Source organism: Rhinolophus hipposideros (genome assembly GCF_964194185.1).
Source record: "Rhinolophus hipposideros genome assembly, chromosome: 7".
Taxonomy (NCBI): domain Eukaryota; kingdom Metazoa; phylum Chordata; class Mammalia; order Chiroptera; family Rhinolophidae; genus Rhinolophus; species Rhinolophus hipposideros.
This window is the reverse complement of record NC_138053.1, coordinates 76,082,417-76,105,595: the sequence shown is the minus strand read 5'-3', so window position 1 is coordinate 76,105,595 and position 23,179 is coordinate 76,082,417. Positions and strand designations below refer to the sequence as shown.

Sequence of the window (23,179 nt, the reverse complement as noted above, 5' to 3'; positions counted from 1 at the left end):
CTTGTATTTGAGATGTGCACAGATGCCACTTGGGGTGTAGACCACCCAGGTTGCTTTCATCTGGGACGCAAACTAAAATTTGAACCCTCTGACCTTTAGAGTAAGAAGGATGATTAATATTAATATCTCTTTGAGATTTTTATTTGCATAATTTTTTAAACCAGCCCTCAGCTGCCCGGTTACCTCTCCAACCCTTTCACTCAGCAGTCACCACTGACTGTCAGACTTGCTTCCCATATGTTTGATCTCCTCACTGAGGGCTCCATATGTGACCATCCCTTAGAAAGTCAAGGACTTGATGAGATGGTGTACACAGAGTGTGTTCCTGAAAGTATCTGACGCTTTCAACGTAGACTTTCTGTTTCTAAGACCAAGTAAAGAAAATAATATGCTTTTACCCTCCTTAGGGGAGCAAAATTATGCGTGGTTAAAACCCAGCGGAAGGCGAAACAAGCTGAGACTCTCACCCAGGACTACATCATCACCCGTAAGTTGTTACCGTGGTCGCCTCATCCTACATTTCTTTTCTGCTTTAGTGTGGTATTGATCTCATGGCTTTGGCGACAGGAGAAGTCCTCAGAAGTCAGGCGTGTATTACAAAATATCCCATTAATGTGGACAGGACTGAGTCATGTGACAGCTAACCCCGTTAGCTTCTGTGACTCATCACAGAGACAGTTATTTCATGTAACTTTCAACCCAAAACGGAAAAGCCTATTTGAGCCTAATGCATTACTCCATAGCAGCCTTTTAAAGAATAACAATCTGTTCTAAGAATAAACAAGAAAGAGTGCTGGTCTTGGAATCAGGAGACCTGGATTTGTCTAGTTCAATTACTCATTAGCAGTGTGATATTGAACAACTGAACTTTATCAGGAGAGGGAGCAGACTGGGGTCTCTTTAGCTCCCTCTGAAATTCTGTGACCATGTGATAGACTGGTCAGGGATATTTAGCTATAAAATTAACTACCTGGGGTATGATCAGCAATCTTACCAGGGCAGAGCAGTTTCTCTTGGGTCTGTCACACAACCTCATTAATCTGGCAGATTTTTTTTCCCAGAGCCATAGTCTTAGACTCCTTTCAGGTCACGTCTAGAAAGGAAATCTTGGATACTATAGGAACTGTGATTAGCAGATGCCCCCGTGGACAGTGTCTCAGTCTAGAGCCCAGGGGGCGCTGTACTGCTGGGTTTTCTCCCTGGTGGTGGGTCTCCAACTCCACCAACTCCCTTGGAACTTATGATCAGTAAAGAGATCCAGTGACACTTTTTGCAAGAGTAGAAGTGTTAAAGTCGGTGTCCTAACCAGTCTAGCTCATGTAATTACACGCGGCCTACTTAAATTCCTCCAGTCGTTTGAAGTGAAAAGCTATTTTTCCCCCTCCTAAAAATACTGTTGTGTCGTGTTGCCCGATAGAGTGACGGGAGGCTGTGTTTTTCAGCTCCCCTGACTCACAGCAGGCATGTTTCACTGGTGAGTGATACGGTCCTGGCCCAAGGCTAGCAGTTGTGGTAGAGGGTAGGGGATACTGGAAACGGTTTTGAGGTGTTACAGACATTTCTATCTATCATGTTATAAGTTCCTTTTAAACTCTTATTATTTCTTTACCTTCCTCACCCTCCCCTGGAAATAGTTTTCCCTTGTAAAGGGGGTTTTGATCTACATGTAAGCATCCAAAGAAATTATTGTCGTACATCTTTTGGTTAAAAAGAAAAAAAAGAGGTATTTAATTCTCCCCCCAAAATCTTCTCCCTTTCCTCCTGAATATCAGTTTCCCTTTTAAATTCATATCCTATCTTATATTCTGAAATTTAATTCTGACACTGAGTAAACAAGCAATAGTAATTAGACAAATATTGCTTTGATTTTGAATTCTTTTGTTTTGTCTACCATATAGAAGTAGGACTAAGTCACCACGTCAGGGCATGCAGGCACCTCCGTGCATTCAGGGCAACCTTTATCCCAGTTTCAGCGGGATAAGTGCTCCTCCCTTCCGGTTACTCAGTGTTGTCAACTCCTCCTGAGAGGTGGTCACATTTCAGAAACGTGTGAAGTGATTCCAGTGTTTATGAGGCATCTGAGGAAACTTCAGGGCTGACAGGCAAGCTGTTGGCATTATTCACGTTTGGGTCCTATAAGAAAAAAGAAGAGGAAGTCCCATGAAGTGTATCTTTTCAAAACCACAGAAATTAAGTTTAACTGCTGCCCATGGTTTGGGAAATGGGGAGCCTCACCAATCTTTCCGTGACATTATTTGACGGTATTTCCTGAGTGCCACTGGTTGCCAGGAGAGGTGAACAATGAGCCTGGTCTCAAACAAAATTGGCTAATTGGTTACAGTAAGACTGTCTTTTATTATTAGAGGAAGGCTGTCATTATGACTTCCATTTCATCTGTTGGTTAGTCATGCTTCAGCTATGTTTTTGGATGGAAGGGTTATTATTATAATGAAATTTTTCAAATGTGACTTCTCGTAGCTCATGCCTTGCCTATGTTCCGTGAGCCCCGCCAAAGGAGTACAAGGAAACAGCTGGAGAAGGACAGACTGGATCCCCTGAAGTCTCACAAGCCCGAACCTCCTGTGGCAGGCCCAGGTGACTGTGGTCTAGCTAGTGACCTGCAGAAGGGATGGAGGGGCAGGAGGGGGTGATTGGTGTAACATGGGGAAGATCTTTGGGACCAGGATGCTTCTTTGTCATCACAGAGATGTTACTAAAAAGGGGTTTTCAAACATTTTCCTTTTAGCATCAGAAATTTTTTTGCTTAAATATACGATGCAGAATCCCAGTGCATAAAACCCATAAAAATGGAGCTGCTGTGTTGATGTAAAGAGCTCTTTCTGTTCGGTGTCCCACTTGAGGGCTTTAGGTGACCTCAGTGGAGCTCGGGGCCTCCTGGGAACCCAGTGTTAAAACCATTGATCTCGATGTTGGCTTACTGTGCAACATTGGGTACTTTGACCAGAATCCAGTCTGGATTAGGTTTCACACAAGGTAGAAAATGGCCATCATTTCGTTCTGTGTTGGTAAAATGGAGCTGCCCATTTCCATAGCATATGAATAAAAGTCCTTAGAGTTTTTGAGAAAATCGGTGCCAGGAGAAAGCAAGGCGGCATTGGCGATAGTGCAGCAAGCATATCCCTTTACTAGAAACCCATTTTATCTTATCACCTGTGTCGTTTCCTTTTGTCCTGGGCTCACAAGCCTACACCGTTTGACTTGATTCTTCATCTGAACCTGAGTTGTGGGCCTACATATCTGTTTGGCCTGCCCCTTCAGCACTGAAAACATTTCACGTATTAGTCTCATTTCTTTTACATTTGCTCTGCCACCATCCTAATCAAAGTTCCTAAACAGTATCTTGGCCTATATTATTGAAAAACGCTTCTAACTAGGCCCCTTATCTCAAGGCATTCTCTTCCCTACCCTGCCTGCATTCATCTTACACACAACTTTTATTCCTACTTCTCTAGCATTCATATTGCTGCTATCCTCCAAACTTCATAAGCTTCCCATGGTCTAGTTGCATTTCCAGAGATTCAAAATTGCCTGCAGTCTGACTCTAACCACTTTTGAGCTTTATACCTCCCTTCTCTCCTACTCCGATTTTCAGATATGACTCCTGCCCCCCAAATGCCCGTTGAATTTTCCTTCCTAAACTTTTGTACTTACACCATTCTGCTTTTTGAAAATAACCTTCTCTGTCTTCTGAGGTTTCCCAAATTGGATTAATCTCTTCCTAAAGACCCCCTCAGCCACCTCCGACTGAAGAGCTCTCTCCTTTCTCTAAGTATTGTAATAATTACTGGCCATACAAATTCTTTGGCAATTAATTATTTCCTGCCTTATTTAGTCTTCACATTTTGATTTATAAAGTTAATCTTTTAGTGCAATTTGGCTTTTTATGTGGTTTGGTTTTGTTTTTTAATCTTCCTTAAAAGTCTTAACATTTTTGAGGACCAGGCATGTTGAGGATCTTTGGGGAACAAACCCCTGCCCTTCCTGTCTATTAGAGCAATTACAGTACAGAACAATAATGTGAATCAGTGTGTGTAGCTTATTTGTTTTCTCTCCTGCAAGTTACTTAGAAGATGGTAAGACCTAAGATAAAATAGCATCTAACGAATATTGGTTATTTTTATTAATTGAATTTCAAATGATCATGCCAGAGGAATTTTTTAAGGTATATACATGATAAAGTATTTGTAATTCTTCCTATATTGGTATCATTATGTAAATTAAGTGACTAATAGATAACAAAAATGTCTCTTTCTATGTAAAAATGTTACGGGGAAGTTTAGGTTTAGTGGTTTCCTACTTTGGTTGTGATTATCATAAATGAAAGCTGAAGGGACCATACTCAAGTACTCTTGAGATTTGTGTGCTTCAACCAAGTTTGAAGAAGCCCCAGCGTGCTCAAGACGGTGATTCTGTAGGGAATGACAAAAAGCGGGTATACCTGAAGCGCTGGCCCCACTCTGCCATTCCTCTAACCAGCCGCCTTGGAAGCTAGCACTGAGGAATGGATTCTCAGCCTTGTCAGATAAGTACAGTGTGCACACAGTATGCTCATCTATTGTCACTCTCATGCCGTCTCTGATTTGGGGCTTTTCCTTTGAAACAGGCCGTGGCGGCCGGGTTGGAACCCACGGGGGCACTCTGTCATCATACATCGTGAAGAACATTGCTTTGGACAAGACTGATGACAGCAATCCCCGGGAGGCCATTTTGCGCCATGCCAAAGCAGCTGAAGACAACCCGTACTGGGTTTCTCCAGCATATTCCAAGTAAGGAGGCAGCCTTTTAAACTAGAAAATTATTATGTTTAGTGAATTGGGAAGAACGTAACAATAGCAGCTTTGGGGATCTAACTTCTCCATGTCTTATTTTCTTCTTGAGCATGAAAAATAGGCCAGGGACCCATAGTTCTGAAACCTACTTGTTTGTATCTTAGAACTCGACAATGGTGAATTTTTAAACTATGCCAGTTCCATTAGAGTGACAGCCTAGTGTAAACCATTAATTATATGAAGCCCATTCTACCTATGATTAAAAAACAAAACAAAAAGTCACTGCCCATATGCTTTGTCTTAGTTGAGGACGGTTAAAAGCAAATGAAGGGGAGGAGTTCATAGGTCTCTTATTGAGGGCTAACTTTTATTTGTAGAGCTTTACATCTAAGTAACACACAGGCAGAGTAGAGCCTGCCTGCTTAGATTCCTTTAAATAGCTTAACATGGACGAACATTTAGTGTTTTTTAAAGCCACTAAACTAGCTGCATTTACATTAATAAAAGGTACCATTGTAGAATTTGGGGAGTTTCAGTTTTTTATTTTAAACTAATTTTAGACTTAGTTGTGAAAACAGTACAGAGAATTCCTGTATACTCTTCACCCAACTTCCCCTAATGTTAACATCTCACATAACCATTGTACGATTAATTAGCAACAACACAAAATTAACAGTTATGCAATACCATTAACTAAGCTACAGACCTCATTTGATTTTCCCAAGTTTTCCCACCAACATCCTTTCTCCATTTGGGGACCCTTTCCAGAATCCCAAGTTGCATTTAGTTGTTGCTCTTTCGTCTCCTTCAGTCATAACAGTTTCTCAGTCTTTCATGACCCATTGGTCTGTTATTTTGTATAGTTTCCCTCAGGTTGGGTTTGTGTGATATTTTCTCATGATTGAAATGAAACTATGCATTTTTGGCAAAAATAACACAGGCGTGTTATCCTTCTTAGTGCATCGTATCAAGGGCTTCATGTCGCTGTGTCTTATGACTGACTGATGGTGCTGGCTTTGATCACGTGATTAAGGTCGTATCTGCCAAGTCGCTCCACTTGAAAGCACTATCATTGCATTTGTGAATTAACAAATGTCTTGGAGGATGATATTTTAAGACTAGGCAAATCCTGTCTTTCCTTCAACTTCGCTCTCTAATTTTTATCATCCATGGGTATGTTTGCTTGTAACGGTTATTACTGTGGTGCTTGCCTGATGGTGATTTTCTGTGTCACTGTTTTCCTCTGCATTTTTTAATTGGAATTCTACTGTAAGGAAGAAATGTTCCATCTTCCTTTTTTGTCAAATTTATTTTTCAAGTATATTTTATATCAGTGTGGACTTTCAAAACACTTACTTTAATCTATGGGTTAAAATCCAATACTATCATTATTTAGTTTGTTACTCACATTATTCCAGCTTTGGCCAATAGAATCTCCTTCAGAATGACTCCTGCCTTCTTACACGTCACTATATTTTTTGAACCCTTCCTTACTTTCTGGCACCACAACATGTACCAGGCTCATCTTTGTTTTTCTTGCCCCAGTCCTAGAATCAACCACTTTCCCAAGGATCCCTGATTCCTTTGGTTGGAGAACGATGTTTAGAAACAAAGAAATTGGTGCTAGATGTGGTCATTCCTACTAAATTTCACTGCTTCTAGGTGCTCTCAACTGACATATGTGTATGTACACTAACTTATGCATATACACACATATGTGTTTATATTTTAAAACCATGAGTATAAATGACTGCCCCTGATTTCAGTTCTGTACTCCAGGGCTCATTTAACCTGTCCCCCTTTCTGTATTGTAACTGCTTTCTCTTAATAGTGAGAAACACAGCTCTCGCTATTTACAATATATTTATTTGTTCGATTCTAGTATACACATAAAGTCATTTCAGAATTGCTCCCTCCCCCACCCCGTAAGAAACACTTTATTACAGCATTTGTGTTCTTTTTGTCTTTTTTTTTAGCCTTACAGTATCTAGTCAAGATACTGTTTGCCAAAGTTACCTAGATTAGATCTTTTATTCTCCACTGTCAGTGTGGTTTTGTTATTTATTTGAAATGTAGTTAGGCTCATATGTTAGTGTTCCTTTTTTGGGTTTCCCTCACATTCTGTTTGTTTTCTATTTATATTTTTTAGGGTGTGTATAGACTATATGCAATATTACCGCAGTGCTAGAAGTCAGAACTTTAAAAGAGATATATTCAGAGAAGTGTCACTCCCTCTTCATCCCTGCTCCCCTGTTCCAAACACATGCCAAACCCATTTCAGACCTTTCCCCACTTACTCCCTATAGGTAACCAATCTCTTTAGTTTCCGGCTTATCATTCTTGTATTTCTTTCGCACAAATAAGCAGATATGTATTTTCTGATATCCCCTTCTTTCTTGCATGAAGGGTAGCATGGTGTAAATACTCTTTTGGGTGTTGCTTTCTTTTCCCTTAGCAGTATGCCATGTTCTGTATCAGTTCATAGAGCTCATTCTCGTTGTTTGTCACAGCCACATAGTACCCCATTGTATGGATATACCACAGTTTATTCAACTACTCTCCTATGTATGTGTATCTAAGTTGTTCTCAGTATTTTGCAATCACTAACAATGCCTCAGTGAGTACATTTGAGCATGTGTATGTATTTTTGTATTGTTGGAAGTGTATTCAGTTTTCTTGACATCTTCATGTATCACTAAAGCTTTCTCTTCAATTATTAAAAATCTGGACCCTAATTACTTTTCAAAACATTAATATGTGGTAAAAATCCCTTATGAACTAATTCAACTTACATGATATATGGATATCAGTCCACTATCTGCTAATCCTTACAAGCTACTTTGCATAAAAGAAAAACACACTTTCACGGTGTGAGGGATGTAAAAATAAAATAAAATAAAAACTATAAAAAAAAAAAAAAAGAAAAACACACTATCTTAGCCTGGTTTCCTTTGAAGCAGACCCTGAAATAAAGTCTTGTAAAGGTGGCTTATTAGAAAGTGTTCCCAGGGGAAATCAGCAGGGGAATGGAGAAGTGGTATGGAGCCAAGCAAGGGTACAGTGCTAAGCAGAGTCCCAGGAAGGGTCGCTTTGGCTCCGTCTGTAGGGTAGCTCTGGATGCCCTGGTCTGAGGCTCAGTAACGGGAGTGTTTATGCTGTTGCTCATTGGTAATGGCTGGGGATGGAATTGGGGAGACATTTGTAGGCACTCCAGCTCTCCAGGGCTTTAGCTACCAGCCGACAGCCCTCTGGCAGAGAGAGAGAGGTGCTGCTGCTGTGAGTGAAAGCAACCCGCACAAATATGCTGACGGTATTGGAGGGCACCTGGGGGGAGCGCTGCGTCCTGTAGGTGTTGACTTTACTATGTAACACGCCGCTCACAACGTGTATTCCTAACCAGACCGTCCAGATGGATCATCTCTGAACACTAGCTGGATACTATTACAACAGCTAAGAGGGTCATCTCAAGGCTGGCCAGCTAAACAGTGTGCATTGTGCCTTCATTTGTATAGAATTTGTGTGTGTGTGTGTGTGTGTGTGTGTGTGTTTGTGTGTGTGTGTGTGTGCCAGCTCTATTACCACATCATGGGCAGTCAGATAAGCTTAGAGATGACGCCTCTGTTGACACTTCTGTTTTTAACGGAGTAGTTATTTTCTCTTATTATACGTCAAAAAACTGGTTTAGAAACACACCAAAAATTAACTGAGGAAAGAAGCATAAACAGAGCCATGGTTTAAAATTTGCTGAACACAGCATCATTTTGAGAGTGAGCGTACATGTTTACACACAAAGTAAATCATTGAGGTGTCTCCACAAGTATGGAAATAATACTGTTTGCTGATTATCGACTGGTATTAGCAATATATAATTTTGCTAATATCAAAGATCTAACTTACTATTGAAGAAAAGGAGACACTAAGAAGATAACTTAGAACCTGCTGGATATCGAGTCATTGTTAAAACCCAGGTCAGGAATCTGGCTTTAGAATTTCCAGGTTATTGTTCCAACTTCTAACAATTAATTATTTTGATAGAGGATCAGACTTAAACTCAGTATGAAATTTTCATGTCTGAGATTTTAAGTAATATGAGGTCAGACAATTAAGTCTGCGAACTCATCCTAGAAAAAGTGCTACATCCCTCATTGCTGAATATCACTACGGTCACCTTTGAAGTACTCCCCTTGGGAAGCTATGCACCGACACCAGCGCCTAGTCCACCCTTCAAAGCAGTTTTGGAACTCTTTTTCTGGAATGGCCATCAGAGCTGTGGTCGTATTACCCTTGATGTCCTGAATGTCATCAAAATGTCTTCCTTTCAATATTTCCTTTATCTTCAGGTAAAGAAAGAAGTCATTGGGGATCAGATCAGGTGAATAGGGAGGGTATTCCAGTATAGTTATTTGTTTACTGGCTAAACCCCCCTCCCAGACAGTGCCCTGTGAGCTGGTACATTGTCGTGATACAAGAGCCATGAATTGTTGGCAGAAAGTTGAGGTGGTCTAACTTTTTCACGCAGCCTTTTCAGCACTTCCAAATAGTAAACATGGTTAACTGTTTGTCCAGTTGGTACAAATTCATAATGAATAATCCCTCTGATACCAAAAAAAGTTAGCAACATCGTTGCAGCAAGTTTGTGAACTTAATTGTCAGACTCGGTACATGTACTCAGTGGCGGGGAAAAAAATCCAGCAGTGCTAAAGGGTAGCAAATGGAAATTTGGAAGCCTCCCTTTCACTTTAACACCCAGTGTCTTCATTTTACTACTTAGTGATAACCACTACTGACAGGATCTTGTGTTTCCTGCCAGAGAGAGTCCATGTATAAATGAGTAGATATGTGTGTAGATACATTCATTGTTTAAAAAAAAAAGGTATGTAGCATATCTCATGAGCTGATTGTTTTGTTTGTTTATTGGTTGTTTTTTTACCTAAGAGACTGGACCAGATCCCACCAGACATACCCACATCTGGCTCATTCTTTATACTTTCTTGATATTTTCCATTGACGGATGTATTCTACTTTTCTAAGACAATAACACTCTATTGAAGGACATTTGCAGTGTTTTTTCTCTCTTTTGCTTTCATAAACAATACTGAAATTAATGTCTTTGGACATACAAATATTTGCCCACATGTGCAAAACTTCTAGAAATAGCATTGCCAAGTCAAAGGGTATTTGCGTTGTAAATTTATATAGAAGTGCCCAGTTTTCCTCCAAAGAGAATTTTTAACCAACTTACCCAGTGTACCAGTGTCTCCTTCCCTCATCCTTGTTACTTTTATCTTTGCCAATCTGATAGATGAAACTTGTATTCCTCTCCAGTTCACATTTACATTTTTAAGCATTTTTTTCATATGTTAAAAGCCTTTTTTCCTGTGAACTTTTTGTCTTTTGTCCATTTACCTATTGGTTGACTGGTATTTTTCTTATTGATTTGTTAGAGTTCTTTATATTAAGGAGCTTAACCTTTTGTATGGCATATATTGCAAATATTTCTCTCAGTCAGTCATTTTTATTTTACTTTCTTTGTGACATTTTTCCAATGTGGGAAAAAACTTTTTTTAATATAGTCAGTTTTAAACATTTTTTCTTTCTTGGGTTTTGTTTTAGTTAGGGAGGCCTCCACTAAGATTAGTCTTTAATAATCTTTTTTCCTTTTTCACCCCTTTCACCCATTTTTCCCTCTCCGCATACTCCTTCTCTGGCAACCACCAGTCTGTTCTCTGTATCTGTGAACTTGGTTATTTATTTGTTTGTTTGTTTGTTTATTTTGGTCCCACATATGACAGAGAGCATACAGTATTTGTCTTTCTGTGTCTGACTAATTTCACTTCACAAGGTTGTTCTTCAAATTCCCACCCCCTCTTTCTATTTAATATATTTTTTAAAGAGTTAAATCTTTGATTCACCTGGAATTATTTCAGTGAAAGGAGTGAGGTAGGCGTAGTCATTTCTGGTGGCCACCATAACAAATTACCACAAACTTGGTGGCTTAAAAAACAAACATTGATTCTCTCACTGTCTGGAAGCTAGAAGTCTGAAATTAAGGTGTCAGTTGGAGTTGTACCCCATTACAGCGGCTCTAGGAGGAAATTTGTTCCATGCTTCTTCCAGTTTCTGGAAGTTGTATGCTTCTTTGGCTTGTCGCTACAACTCCAGTCTGCTCAATCTTCACATAACCTTCTCCTTGTGTCGTTCTCCTCTTTTCTCTTGTAGGATACCTCTGATGCCATTTAGGGCCCACCTGAGATAATCCAGGATTATTTCCTCATTTTAAGATCCTTAATCACATCTACAAAGACTTTTGTTCCAAATAAGGTCACTTTCACAGTTCGCAGGGATTTAAGGTAGCTATTTTGTGGGGTACCATTTTTCAGCCTGCCACAGCGGAGCTGCAGTCTAATTTTTTCTAGTTCGTTAGCTAGTTGTTGCAATAATTTTTAATTGGATAATCGTATGTTACTCTTTGAATTGAAATGACTTCGTTATATATATACCGCATTTACATATGAATTTTAGCCAATTTCTAGGTGCTCTGTTCTGTTACTTGGTCTATATACATATGTGTTATTAATATTTAGGTGTTTGTTTCATACCCAGCTCTTTACTGTGTTTTCCTATTGTTTTAAATAATGTTTTACTCAATTTTCTTGGGGTTTCCTGGCATAAAATTATATCATAGGCAAATAATGAGAAATTTACTTCCTCCTTTCCATTTTTTATGCCTATTATTTCTTTTTCTTGTCTACCTATATTGACTAGTGCTACCAGAATAACATTAAATAGTATGAGGGATAGTACACATCCTTTCCTCACTTTGAACTTTAACAGGAGTGACTCTATTAGGTTAAAACGTATGTAATTGCCCTTTTTGTAGGTAGAAAAAAGTCAAATACCAGCAATTTCATATTTTCAACATAATGGTTTTCTCCCATAAAACGTGATAACTTTTAAAAATACACATGTGCAAGATGTTAAGGAAGAATGCTTCTCTTTATTTATTTATTAATTCCACAAAGTTTTATTGAACACCTACTGTGTGTCAGGTACTATCCCTAAGTTGTGAGGATAGAGCAGTGTTTATGGAGCTTATATTCTAGTAGACAGACAATAAATAAATTTATAATGGTTAGATGGTAGCAAGTATGAAGAAGAAAACCAAAGTAGGGTGGGGGACGTAGAGTGACCAGGGGGAGACAAGGGTGCTACTTTTAGATACGGTGATCCGGTAGAATCTCTGCTAAAGTGATCTTTGACCTGAATGAAATGAGGGAGTGAGCCATGCAAATATCCGAAGGAAGAACATCCTATGCAAAGAAAATGCCATACAAAAACCATAGGCATGTTCATCTGAAATAGATGCTGAATTGTATTGAATCCTTTGTTGTCTTTCTATGGAAGTGATCATATGATTTTTCTGCTGTGATCGATGAATATGATGAGTATTATGACTGAATTTTCTAATTCTGAATCATCCTTGCATCTTCTGTGTGGCCCTCACATGGTTATGGTTTATTCTTTATAGGTGCTAGGCTGGCTTCACAAAAATGTTGTATGCTTTTCTTTCCTATAGGTACTCTCAAACTGTTTCGAATATCATTAAACCTACCTTGCAAAGATTTGATACAATTCATCTGTGAAAATGTCCAAGCCTAGTGCTTTTGTGGAGGTGGGGATGAGCAGTAATTCCTTTTCACTTTCTTTTCCATTCCCTCTTGGTAAATAGTCTGTTTGGATTTTCTGACTCTTCTGAATCTGCTTGGTCATTAACATTTTCTTAGAAAATCATTCATCCAGATTTTCAACTTTCTTTAAATAGAATTAGTTGAAGAAGTTGTTTTTGTTCATTGATGACCATTACCTAATGATATTTTCCTGTGTTGTAGGTGATTCAATTATATTTACGATTGAATAATATGCTAGTTTAATAGTTCCTCTGCAAAGTGGGTGGAGCAGGTCTTGTCATGTCTTTACCTTACACGTGGGGAGGCTAAACCTTAGAGACTTAACAATGATTGCAACTAGAACTAGACTTCAGAACTAACTTCATTTCTTCTGATCACTGATGTAATGAGCTTTTCAGAGAGCTGTGATCTCTCTTCATATACACCGTTCTGCCACTACATTTTGCTTCCATGTCTTTCCTTCCACCCAATTTTGTCACCTTACATTTATTGCATGCTAACTAAGTTCATGGCACTGTCTGTCTATGGCATGTAATTTCTTAGCCAGGATGTAGTGCTATTTCTCCTGTGTTCACCTGCTAGAGTATACTGTTTACTGCCAAGTGGCAAAGCGTTTGAAGGGAAGCTAATATTTAAAAGGATCTTTTCATAAAGGTCACTGTAATTGAGAATGTGTGTCTGGTTGTTTTTCTTCACTGCAATTGACTTCTGTCAGTGATGAAATGAAGATTTACTGTATCTTGCTTTATCACAGGAAAGCATGATTAGACATTACACAAATCTACCTGCTTGTACATGACATATACTCACCTTTATTCTCCATTGATGATAAGAAAGAGTCTTTGAACACTTTACAGTTATTGATGCAGTGTTTAAGTTTCATTCTGGGCACTAGCAGTGTAATAGCCATGCAAGTTTTAAAACACAGCAGGATCACAGAGGACTCTTGTTCAGTCACACATGGGCAGATTCTATTACAATTTCTTGTTAAAAGACATTGCTGGAGGGAGGGGGAACGAGCTGGCTGGAGAGTGGGCAGGATATGGATCCAGAATGCTATTCGCTTACACATCAGACGGGGATAGCTGTGTGTGTGGGAGCCTGGACCCTGGCCAGTGGCCTGACAGCCTGACAGCTCTGTCAGCCATGGTCACTTTTCTTGCCAGATAAGCTGCCATTATTGCTGGTTCAGTCAATTTAATTTTCAGTGTGCATGTTTTGTCTGATACAGGATACGTGGATGTGTGTGTGTGTGTGTGTGTGTGTGTGTGTGTGTATTAAAATATCATTCCCACCATTTAAAGTCATGTTGAGTTAAGAGGCAATATTTAAAAAGGCCACTCTTTGACTGACTGAAGGTTTATTTGTGTCAAAAAAAGACATAAACCCATGGGGAAAAATAGACCTTTTTTCCTGAGTTATACTTAGGTGACTGATGGTCACTGACCACCACATTCCTATGTAAAGGCCAGTGTTTCTCAAAGTGGCTTTGTGGACTGTCTTTGTCAATCAAGGGTGTAGCAGAAAGGTTAAAAAATGAAGATTTCTAGGCTCCGCCCCAGACCCACTCAATTAGACTGTAACAGTGGGTCTGAGAATCAGCAACTTAAGAAGTTCCCCTGGTGATTATTCTGCGCACTAAAGTTTGGTAATAATACAAAAGTAATTATTTAAAATAGACCACAAGTGATTTGCCCTTAAAAAATTCAAATATTCATAATAGATTATTTTGATTATAGCGATTCATACTGAAGACAGATTACATAACAGAGTATTCTCTCAGGATTTAAAAAAAAAGAAAGCATTTATATTGTATTTAATATATAAATTATTTTATCAAATATGTTCTAAGTACAATTTTTTAGAGATTATACCTGTTAGATAGAGTAATGAACACAGGATAGCCAAAGCAAAGTATATTATAATAACGACACTTTTATTACACCATGCCAGGTTTGTTTAAAAACTTTTTATTTTATTCATTTAATCCTCACAGCAGTCCTGTGAGGTATTATTATTGTCCCCATTTACAGATGGAGAAATTGAGACTTTATAAGTTGACCAAAGCTGCGTAGGTAGCCGGTGGCAGAATTGGGATTTGAACACAGTGACCTGGCTTCAGTCAAGTTTCTGCTTTTAATTACTCCAGTGTACTGCCTCTCATCACAAAGCAACTGGTAGTAGTTATTGAGTAATAGTGAAACAAAAAGATTGTGTGCGACATCATGGCACAGCAGAACAGTAGACTCAGATTCAGAAGCCCTGGGATGAAGTCAGAGAGTAGGGCTACACTGATGCCCAGCTTCATACATGTTTTTGAATAGAAATCATGGCACACATAGTTACGTATTTTATAAATGTGAGCTTAGAGGGGACACTGATGACATCTGGGCTGCTTTCGGTCTGTTTGCTTTTCAAAGATTTCATCATTCTAACTTGTTTGCCCACTTGGTGATAAGGTAGCTAATGGTGATTGTAGAGGGTTCTTTCTCTCCCTTTTTTTGTTTCCAGTTTCCACAGGTTTCATATATCTCCCTTTCTCCATCTTTACCAGTCTTTGGACTCTCAGACGTGTCATTGTGAATTAGTTTGCCCTATTTAATGAGTCTGAGATATGTTTATCTATTTTCCAAAATACTATTGCTCATTTCCTGAAGAAAATAGAACATTCTTTATCTAGAAATATCTTGTTACCTCTCATCTTCTTATGGGTCCCTAATATCTAAAAAAATAAAATAAAATAAAAATATTTTTGATTAGCTCTTCACCAGAAAGAAGGGACCATTTCCAGTGGAATCTTTTGGTCAAGCCCTTTATTTAGCCTTAATAATTCTGCAATTGTGATGACTGGGTCAGAGTTCGTCTGGACTGTATTCATCCTAACAGGGCTAACAAGTGTGTCAGATTGTCAAGTCATGGCTATAATTGACTTTGGCTTTGAGGTTTTCCTGCATAATAAACAGTGGGCCCTGAGCCAAAAAGGCTTGTGGTTTATACTCAATACTGATGACTAAATATTACAAGTGATGTCCCCTCATATTCATTTTATTATCCTGGAGCTCACTTTATATGTTTTGAATGAATTATATCAGAAGAATATCCATAATTAAAAAGAATTAAACATGTGGACTTTCCATTGCATCTGAAAACACTTTGAGACTTCTCTGGCCTGAGAACTGGAGAAGAATTGTAGAAGGCCTAGGTTAGAACTTAGTCAGAAGAGAAAGGGCAGCCCTGCTCATACTTGGAATTTTTTGTGTAAACAGTGCACCCCCAAAATGCCCTTTTAGAGGGTTACAGGGGAAATCTTTATTCATTACTGACTGTTCACACGAAATTCCTCTGCATAGAAACACTGAAGGTGGGACTCGGTTTCTTTTGGGCTTCTGTCATTTTTCTGTAGCACACAGTTGCTGGAAAAGACTCACTCTGTACAAATAACTTTGAGAATTCAGTTTTAAAAAATGTTTCAAGGACAAATTAATTAGCACAAACTATCAGATAATCAGAATTTATAAATTTGAGAAAAGGCATTTGCTTAAGCTTGTATATTTGTTTCAGGGATTAATAACTATTAGCAAATGTAGAGTTTACTGAAGCTAAAACAAAACAAAACAAAACAAAAAGCCTTCAGCCCTCCTCTGATTGGTTATTTAATAGTTAGCAGCAATAACTATGTTGATATCTAATCTGCTCTTCTTGGTAACTCTAGTAAACAAGTTGACATATATAGTCAAGTGAAAAATGTTTATTATTTGCCAAGTGAGTTAATCAAACTGAAAAACACAAATTTCACATCAGCCTTCTGTATGTTTAAATTTCCAGTTAACACTTAGAGAAATGGGTAAGTGTTGGCCATAAGCCAGTAATAAAATAAATAGTCTGGATAAAGTAATTTCAATAAGGTGAGTACTTGACTGGTTCTCAGTGGGACTTACTTTATCCCTATGAACCTGCTGAGCACCCACAGTGATTCTACCTTGGGCTGAATGGAATATTCCCCTTGCTTTCTTTTTCTTCAAGTCAGTCCCTTTATAGGCTTTGTTTTGGGCAACTGAGATAAATCTGCCATGAGGCTGTAAGTTTGGGTTGACAACTTCTAGCTTTCTGAGAAAGGAGGTATAGAATTCTGGAAGAACTGATTAAATAGAAGACAGGGGGTTGATGGGTAATGGAAATGCTTTCTTGGGATATATTTCTTAGACATTATTTATTGTTGCCACCATGTCGCCTTCGGTGCCCATTGGGTTTGGTTCTACTCTTCCTCATGGAAGCACGCGGCAGGGTCAATGTTAAGAGCAGTGTACAAATTCCATTTCTTCAACTAGCCCAGTAAGGAATGCATTTTTGTGGTAGGCAACAATGTTAGTAGAGACTCAGAGGGCTTTTTGTTGTTGTTTATTTGTTGGCTTCCTATTGATTTTAAAAACAGGAATTTCTGGACAAGCTTTTAAGTGCTTTTAAATTCATTGACTTTTTAGCTTTTTGCATTTGTCATTTTACTCCTGCTTGACATTGTTGATTTATTTTTATAGTAGTTTTTCTATGCTGAGGGCAAATTAGGCCATCCACCAGGGAAGAAATCTCCTGGTTCTATTCCTAACTCTGCTAGAGGTTGCCTAATCGTTTCTTCCTCATTGTCTTGAAAAGTGGTGACTAAAGAAATCTCTTTTAAATGCCCCAGATAATCCTGAATTGAATCTTTTTTTTTGTCTTCCTCATATATGGATTTCCAAAAATTCAAAAGAATAACTGCTGGAAATACATTCAAAGATAAAAACTGCTGACAAAGAATAGCTGCAAGATTGAAAGCTGAAGTTCCCACTTTGCTTTTGTAAAACACTGACATTCCCTAGACTGGACAGAGGTGTTCGGTGTGCTCAAGTCAAATCACCTTTCTTGAAGAACCTTGTCTTTATTCAGCAAACAGCATACAGCCCTGATAGAAGGTTCTGAACCATGCTGTGAGAATGTTGGTTTGGGGAGCAGGATGGATTGCAGTGAGGGAGACTTCCTTCTGTGACCCACAGCTCCCTTCACCTCCCTAAGCTGAACTCCTGAGAATTAAAGACAGCCCCTTCAAGGCTGGGCCTGTGCGTGGGCAGCCTTAGACTTCATTCTTCACCAAGTCTTCCGTAGCATCATACAGGGCCAACTTCTCCAGAGAGGAGAAGTATTCTCCTGCAGCTGGGGGAAGCTCCTCATGTAGAAAAGTTTATGTTAGGAAGACAAATTCTTACTCTGCAGCCTGGTGTCAGAGCCCTGCTGTACTCCTTTCTCTCCCAAGCGAGGGGAGGGATGGCACGCCCAGCAGGCGCTCTTCACAGTAGAGTCGAGCAACCAGTGCATCAAGTTAAGGGTAAGAACCTAGAGTACTTAGCAAATTTCATGCAATGTGATACACTTATTGAATCTAGTAAAAATTTAGACTCATATTTCGTAGTCTTTTTATTTTTCTAGAAATGTAATATTTATCTGCAAGGGATTAGAAATTAGACAACAAAGACTGGTCTTGTACCACACATGGTATAAGAAGCACTGCTGTACCACGGCCACAGGTTAGAGTCCGAGGCCCTCTCCAAGGTGCCTCCTTTTGATCCAAGGAAGAGGGATTCTTATTCCTTATTCCCAAGTCCAAGAGTCTAGTTCTTGTGTTTTCTTAATTAAATTTTTTTTTAACTTTGGTAAAATACACATAACATAAAATTTATCATTTTACAGCGTTTTTAAGTGAACATTCTGGTAGTGTTAAGTACATTCAACTTCTTGTGTAACCAATCTCCTGAGCTCTTTTTATCTTGTGAAACTAAAACTCTATACCCATTAACCAACTCTTCATTTCCCCTAGCTCCTGGCAACCACCATTCTACTTTCTATCTTATGAATTTGACTATTCTAGGTACCTCTCATAAGTGGAATTAAACAGCATTTGTCTTTTTATGACTGGCCTATTTCGCGTAGTATGTCCTCAAAGTTTACCCATGTAGCATGTGTCTGTATTTTCTTCCTTTTAAAGGCTGGATAATATTCCATTGTATGTATTTGCCACATTTTGTTTATCCATTCATCCATCCATAGACAATTAGATTACTTCGACCTTTCGACTATTCTGAATAATGCTGTGCTGAACATGGGTGCACAAATGTCTCTTCAAGACCCTTCTTTTGGGCATATATCCAAAAGTGGAATTACTAGATCACATGGTAATTCTATTTTTAATTTTTTGAGGAACCGCCATACTATTTTCCATAGCAGCTACAGCATTTTACATTTCTACTAACACTGCACAAGAGTTCCAATTTCTCCACATCCTGGCCAATACTTGTAATTTTCTGGTTTTGTTTGTTTGATTGATGGTGGCCATCCAGATGGGTATGAGGTGTCCTCATTGTGGCTTTGATCTTCATTTCCCGAAGGATTAGTGATGCTAAGCATCTTTTCATGTGCTTATTGGACATTTGCCCGTCATCTTTGGAGAAATTTCTATTTGAGTCCTTTTCCCAGTTTTTATTGGGTTGTTTGGGTTTTTTTGTTGCTGTTGATGTCGCGTTGTAGGAGTTTTTAAAATATATGCTAGATATATTAATCCCTTATCAGATATATGATTTGCACATCTTTTCTCCCATTCCATAGGTTGCCTTTTCAGTCTATTGATTGTGTCCTTTGATGAACAGAAGTTTTTAATTTTGATGTAGCCCAATTTACCTGTTTTTCTTTTACTGCCTGTGCTTTTGATATCATACCAAAGAAATCATTATCAAATCCAATATCGTAAAGCTTTCCTCTGTGTTTTCTTCTAAGAGTTTTATAGTTTTTGCTCTTAGGCTTAGCTCTTTGATCCATTTTGAGTTCATTTCTGTATATGGTGTAAGGTAAAAGTGTAACTGCTTTCACTGCATACGGAATATACAACCTTGCCAGCACTGTGTGTTGAAAGGAGCCTTGTTCTTACACTCAATTTTTCCCTACTTGGCCAACAAAATGAAAGAAAAAGTGGTAAACAAGCATTGCTGGAAAAATTTGGATGCTGCTTTATGCCCTGATTTTTGCAGTTGGGGAAGAGGGGGTCATGGCTATTTGAAAGCTAAGTGTATGATTTGATGTTACATGCACATAACATGGTGATTTTGCTAATAACAGTGTTATTAGTTCAAAAGTGGAATATAAAATAAATTTTGTAGAGTTTTGCAAAGAAGACCATGAAATGGAAATTGTGTGGTCTGATAATTGAAAGTGACAGTGTAAGCGACCTTGATGTAAAAATGTACTCAGTGAATTTTGCTGAGTACAATGCTAGAGGGGAAAAAACGCTATCTCCTTCGAAAAACTAATCTTTTTCTTTTGTCTAGGCTGCGAGGAAATTCAGTGCTAAGTTTTATGCTCAGTTACATACCTTCTTATTCCTTGGTTCTTGACCTTCTACACATTTGTTTTGTTTTGATTTTTTTTTATAAGTCAATTTTATTGAGGTATAATTTACAAACAGTAAAACACAAAAAACACTCATTTCAAGTCTTGACAAATGTATACATGTGTGTAATCACCACTCCAGTCAAGATTATAGAGTATTTCCATCCCCCCAAAACATTCCCCCTGCCTCATTGCAGTCATTACACCCTTTCTGCCCCTTGTTAAATAGTTCCATCAATTCTGTGCCCTTCTATGTTAGCCACCAATCTGCTGTAAATACTTTTGGATGTAGGTGGAATAGAAAAGAGTAACTACATAAATGAAATAGCCTTTTCATGCTATAGGTTTTCTTCCTGTGATCTGTCATTCATTTTCTTTTCTAATATCCCAAAAAGCAGCATTATAGCTTCTTAGTACTTAAAAGTCCCATTGCAACTAACATGGATGAGTCAGTGTCTAATGAAGTATCTAATGAAGTAATACTTCTACTAATGAAGTATTAGTAATTAGTATTAGTAATACTTCATTACTAATTAGTAATTAGTATTAGTAATACTTCATTACTAATGAAGTAATGCCAGATATCTTTAGAAGACCATATTCTTTTTTTTCCCTTAGAAATGAAATCTGTAATGCAAAGAATTTTTAAAACCAGACAAACTTATTCCTGCATGGGTTTGTCCATACCTAAGTGGTCACCATCTTTGCCAGAGATGAAATATGTAATGACCACCAATTGCCTGTTGTAGCATGTTAGAAAGCCAGTGCTCCTGCTTTCTAGTAACTCAGCAACTCATGACCTGTGGAAATCTGCAGCTGCTTTTGGAAATGTTAGAGCTATGCTTGTGTGTAGATGCCGTAACAGTGTCTTGAAGTGACAATAAGAAGTTTAACCAACTGGATTGTGTGTGGGGACAGCTTGGGCTCTGTAGGTAGATGTGTGAGGTAACTGGAGAGACAGGAATTGTGACCAACTTATGCTCGAAGAATTCTAGTACATGACTTGCGTCAGAACACCATCAGCATGAATATGGATGGTTTATACTTCTTCCCCAGGATAATATAGAAGCATCAAGAAGTAATACAAGTTTTTAACCCCATTTTCACTTGCCAAGTAAAATGAATTATTGTTGTTGATGTTACATTTATCATTCTGGAATTACCTTGATATAATGAATTGAATTCTAAGTGAATATGTAAGCTAAAATATATCATGTTCAGATATAATGCTTTAGTGTTCCTTCATAATGTGATAGAGCTGTTTTTAAAAGGAAATCAGCAGCAGCATGACCAAAAGGGACATAAATTGTAACCATTTGACATTTTCTTGGAATTATTTTCTGTGTGAATGGTGTAAAGAGGAACATCACTGACCCAGGTATGTTTTCAAAGCACAGAAAGCCCTAATGCAAAGATTGCTTGAGGTTCTGCGTGCCTGTGTTACAGCAGTGCTGCTCGTGATGTTGCCCGAAATGCTTGACATTGCCATGCATTGATCTGAATATTGGGGTGGAGGAAATGTTCCCTTTGTTTTATTTTGTATTTTTGCTGGCAGTGCTCAGATTACTGTATATGCTGTCTTTTATTGTAAACTCCTTAGATAAGAAAACTACAAGGTGTGATCACAACATACAGTGAATGTTTAAATTTTAAAAATGTATTACAGTCAAAGACACATTGCTGTTAATCCTCCTCAAAATACTCCCGTTCACTTCGAACACACTTATCCCATCATTCTTGCCACTTTCTGAAGTAGTTCTGGAAGTCCTCTTTCGTGAGTGTCTTTGCTTCATCCTCCATCATGACAACACCCTGAGTCACACATCGCTTCTGGTACGGTACTTTTTGTCAAATAAAAACATTACGATGTGTGCTCATCTACCTTATTCATCAAATCTGGCACAGTGTGACTTCTGGTTCTTCCCCAAAGTCAAAATGACTGTGAAAGGAAAACATTTTGAATCCATTCAGGACATCAAGGCAGCCATGACAGCGCAACTAAAGACACTCACGAAAGAGAACTTCCAGAACTGCTTCAGAAAGTGGCAAGAATGATGGGATAAGTGTGTTTGAAGCAAGGGGATGTATTTTGAGGAGGATTAATGGCACTGTGTCGTTTACTCTAATAATTTTTTTAAATTTAAACATTCACTGTATTTTTTTTTATCACACCTCTCGTTTTAACTTAAATTCTCCTATTCGTGTGCACCATAATCACACGTATATGGACTACTTAAGTCTAGGAAAAGCCCAGAGAGCTATAAAGATCATGTAGGTTTTTACTCGGTGACTATTACCTGGTGTCCTAAACAGTTCCGGTTAGTTTGAGTTTGAGGTAGAGGGTGGTTATGGATGTATGAGGTTCCACTGGAGTGGGTTCGTTTTCGTTTTATTTAAGGAAGACAGCATACGTCGTCTACCGCATAGCGAAATCTTTAAAAGACTCCTTGGCTCTTTTCTTGAACATTATTAAATTTTCATTATCATTTTCTTTGCCAGAAGTTTAACTATTGATATTTAATAATTGAAGTGTACTTGATTTCCCAAATGTGCTTCCACTTGATGAAAAGTAGGAAAGTCTAATAAACACTTGCTGACGACATTTTTCCTCTTCTCTTCAACTTCTTTTAGGACTCAGCCCCAAGCCATGTTTGCACAAGTTGAATCTGATGATGAGGAAGCAAAGAATGAGCCAGAATGGAAAAAACGTAAAATTTGAAGAATCTCATATCAGAGCTATTTGCATGAAGGGGGAGGGATATTGGACAGTTTGTTTTTGTAATGAAATAAAGAAAACATTTTTATGAATAGATTTTTGTCCTTTGCATTATTGAACTATTCAAATATTGGTAGCTACCCTTCCCTAAAATTGTGCTTACATTTTCTTATCTACAGCTATTAAACTGTATTATAAGTAAATAAGAAACAGATTCTTAGCCTATTACGAAGTGCTTTAGGTATTTGGAAACTTTATTCAGCAATTATTGATCCTGTGCAGATTCTCCTAACCTTGGAGGAAGGGAATGTACACAGAGATATACATCTGTCTTGAGCAATTCCAGGAGCGTAATGTGCAAATCGAGATCAAAAAGTTTAATATTTCTGTATAATATCACGGTTGTTTACATGACTGTAAATAATTAGGCGAGTTCAAACTAAAAGCATTGCCATACTAGGAAAGAACATATATCTGATGACCCTTCAACAGCAGAATACAGTGGTTGGGAGTTGAAGTCAGACCCATGTGGGTTCAAATCCCGGCTCTGCTCTTTCCTGTCGGGGTCAACCTTG

General features: G+C 38.3%; 1 protein-coding gene across 1 annotated transcript in view; it reads left to right on the top strand.

The window, feature by feature from the left end:
• WDR70 (WD repeat domain 70) overlaps positions 1 to 22,693 on the top strand; it is a 253,902-nt gene extending 231,209 nt beyond the window's left edge. Inside the window, exons 15-18 of the mRNA XM_081053278.1 lie at positions 408 to 487; positions 2,479 to 2,595; positions 4,625 to 4,787; positions 22,520 to 22,693. Of these exons, the coding sequence (XP_080909404.1) occupies positions 408 to 487; positions 2,479 to 2,595; positions 4,625 to 4,787; positions 22,520 to 22,607 (448 nt within the window). The 3' untranslated portion in view covers positions 22,608 to 22,693. The remainder of the gene's footprint in view (positions 1 to 407; positions 488 to 2,478; positions 2,596 to 4,624; positions 4,788 to 22,519) is intronic.
• The last annotated feature ends 486 nt before the right edge of the window (positions 22,694 to 23,179 follow it).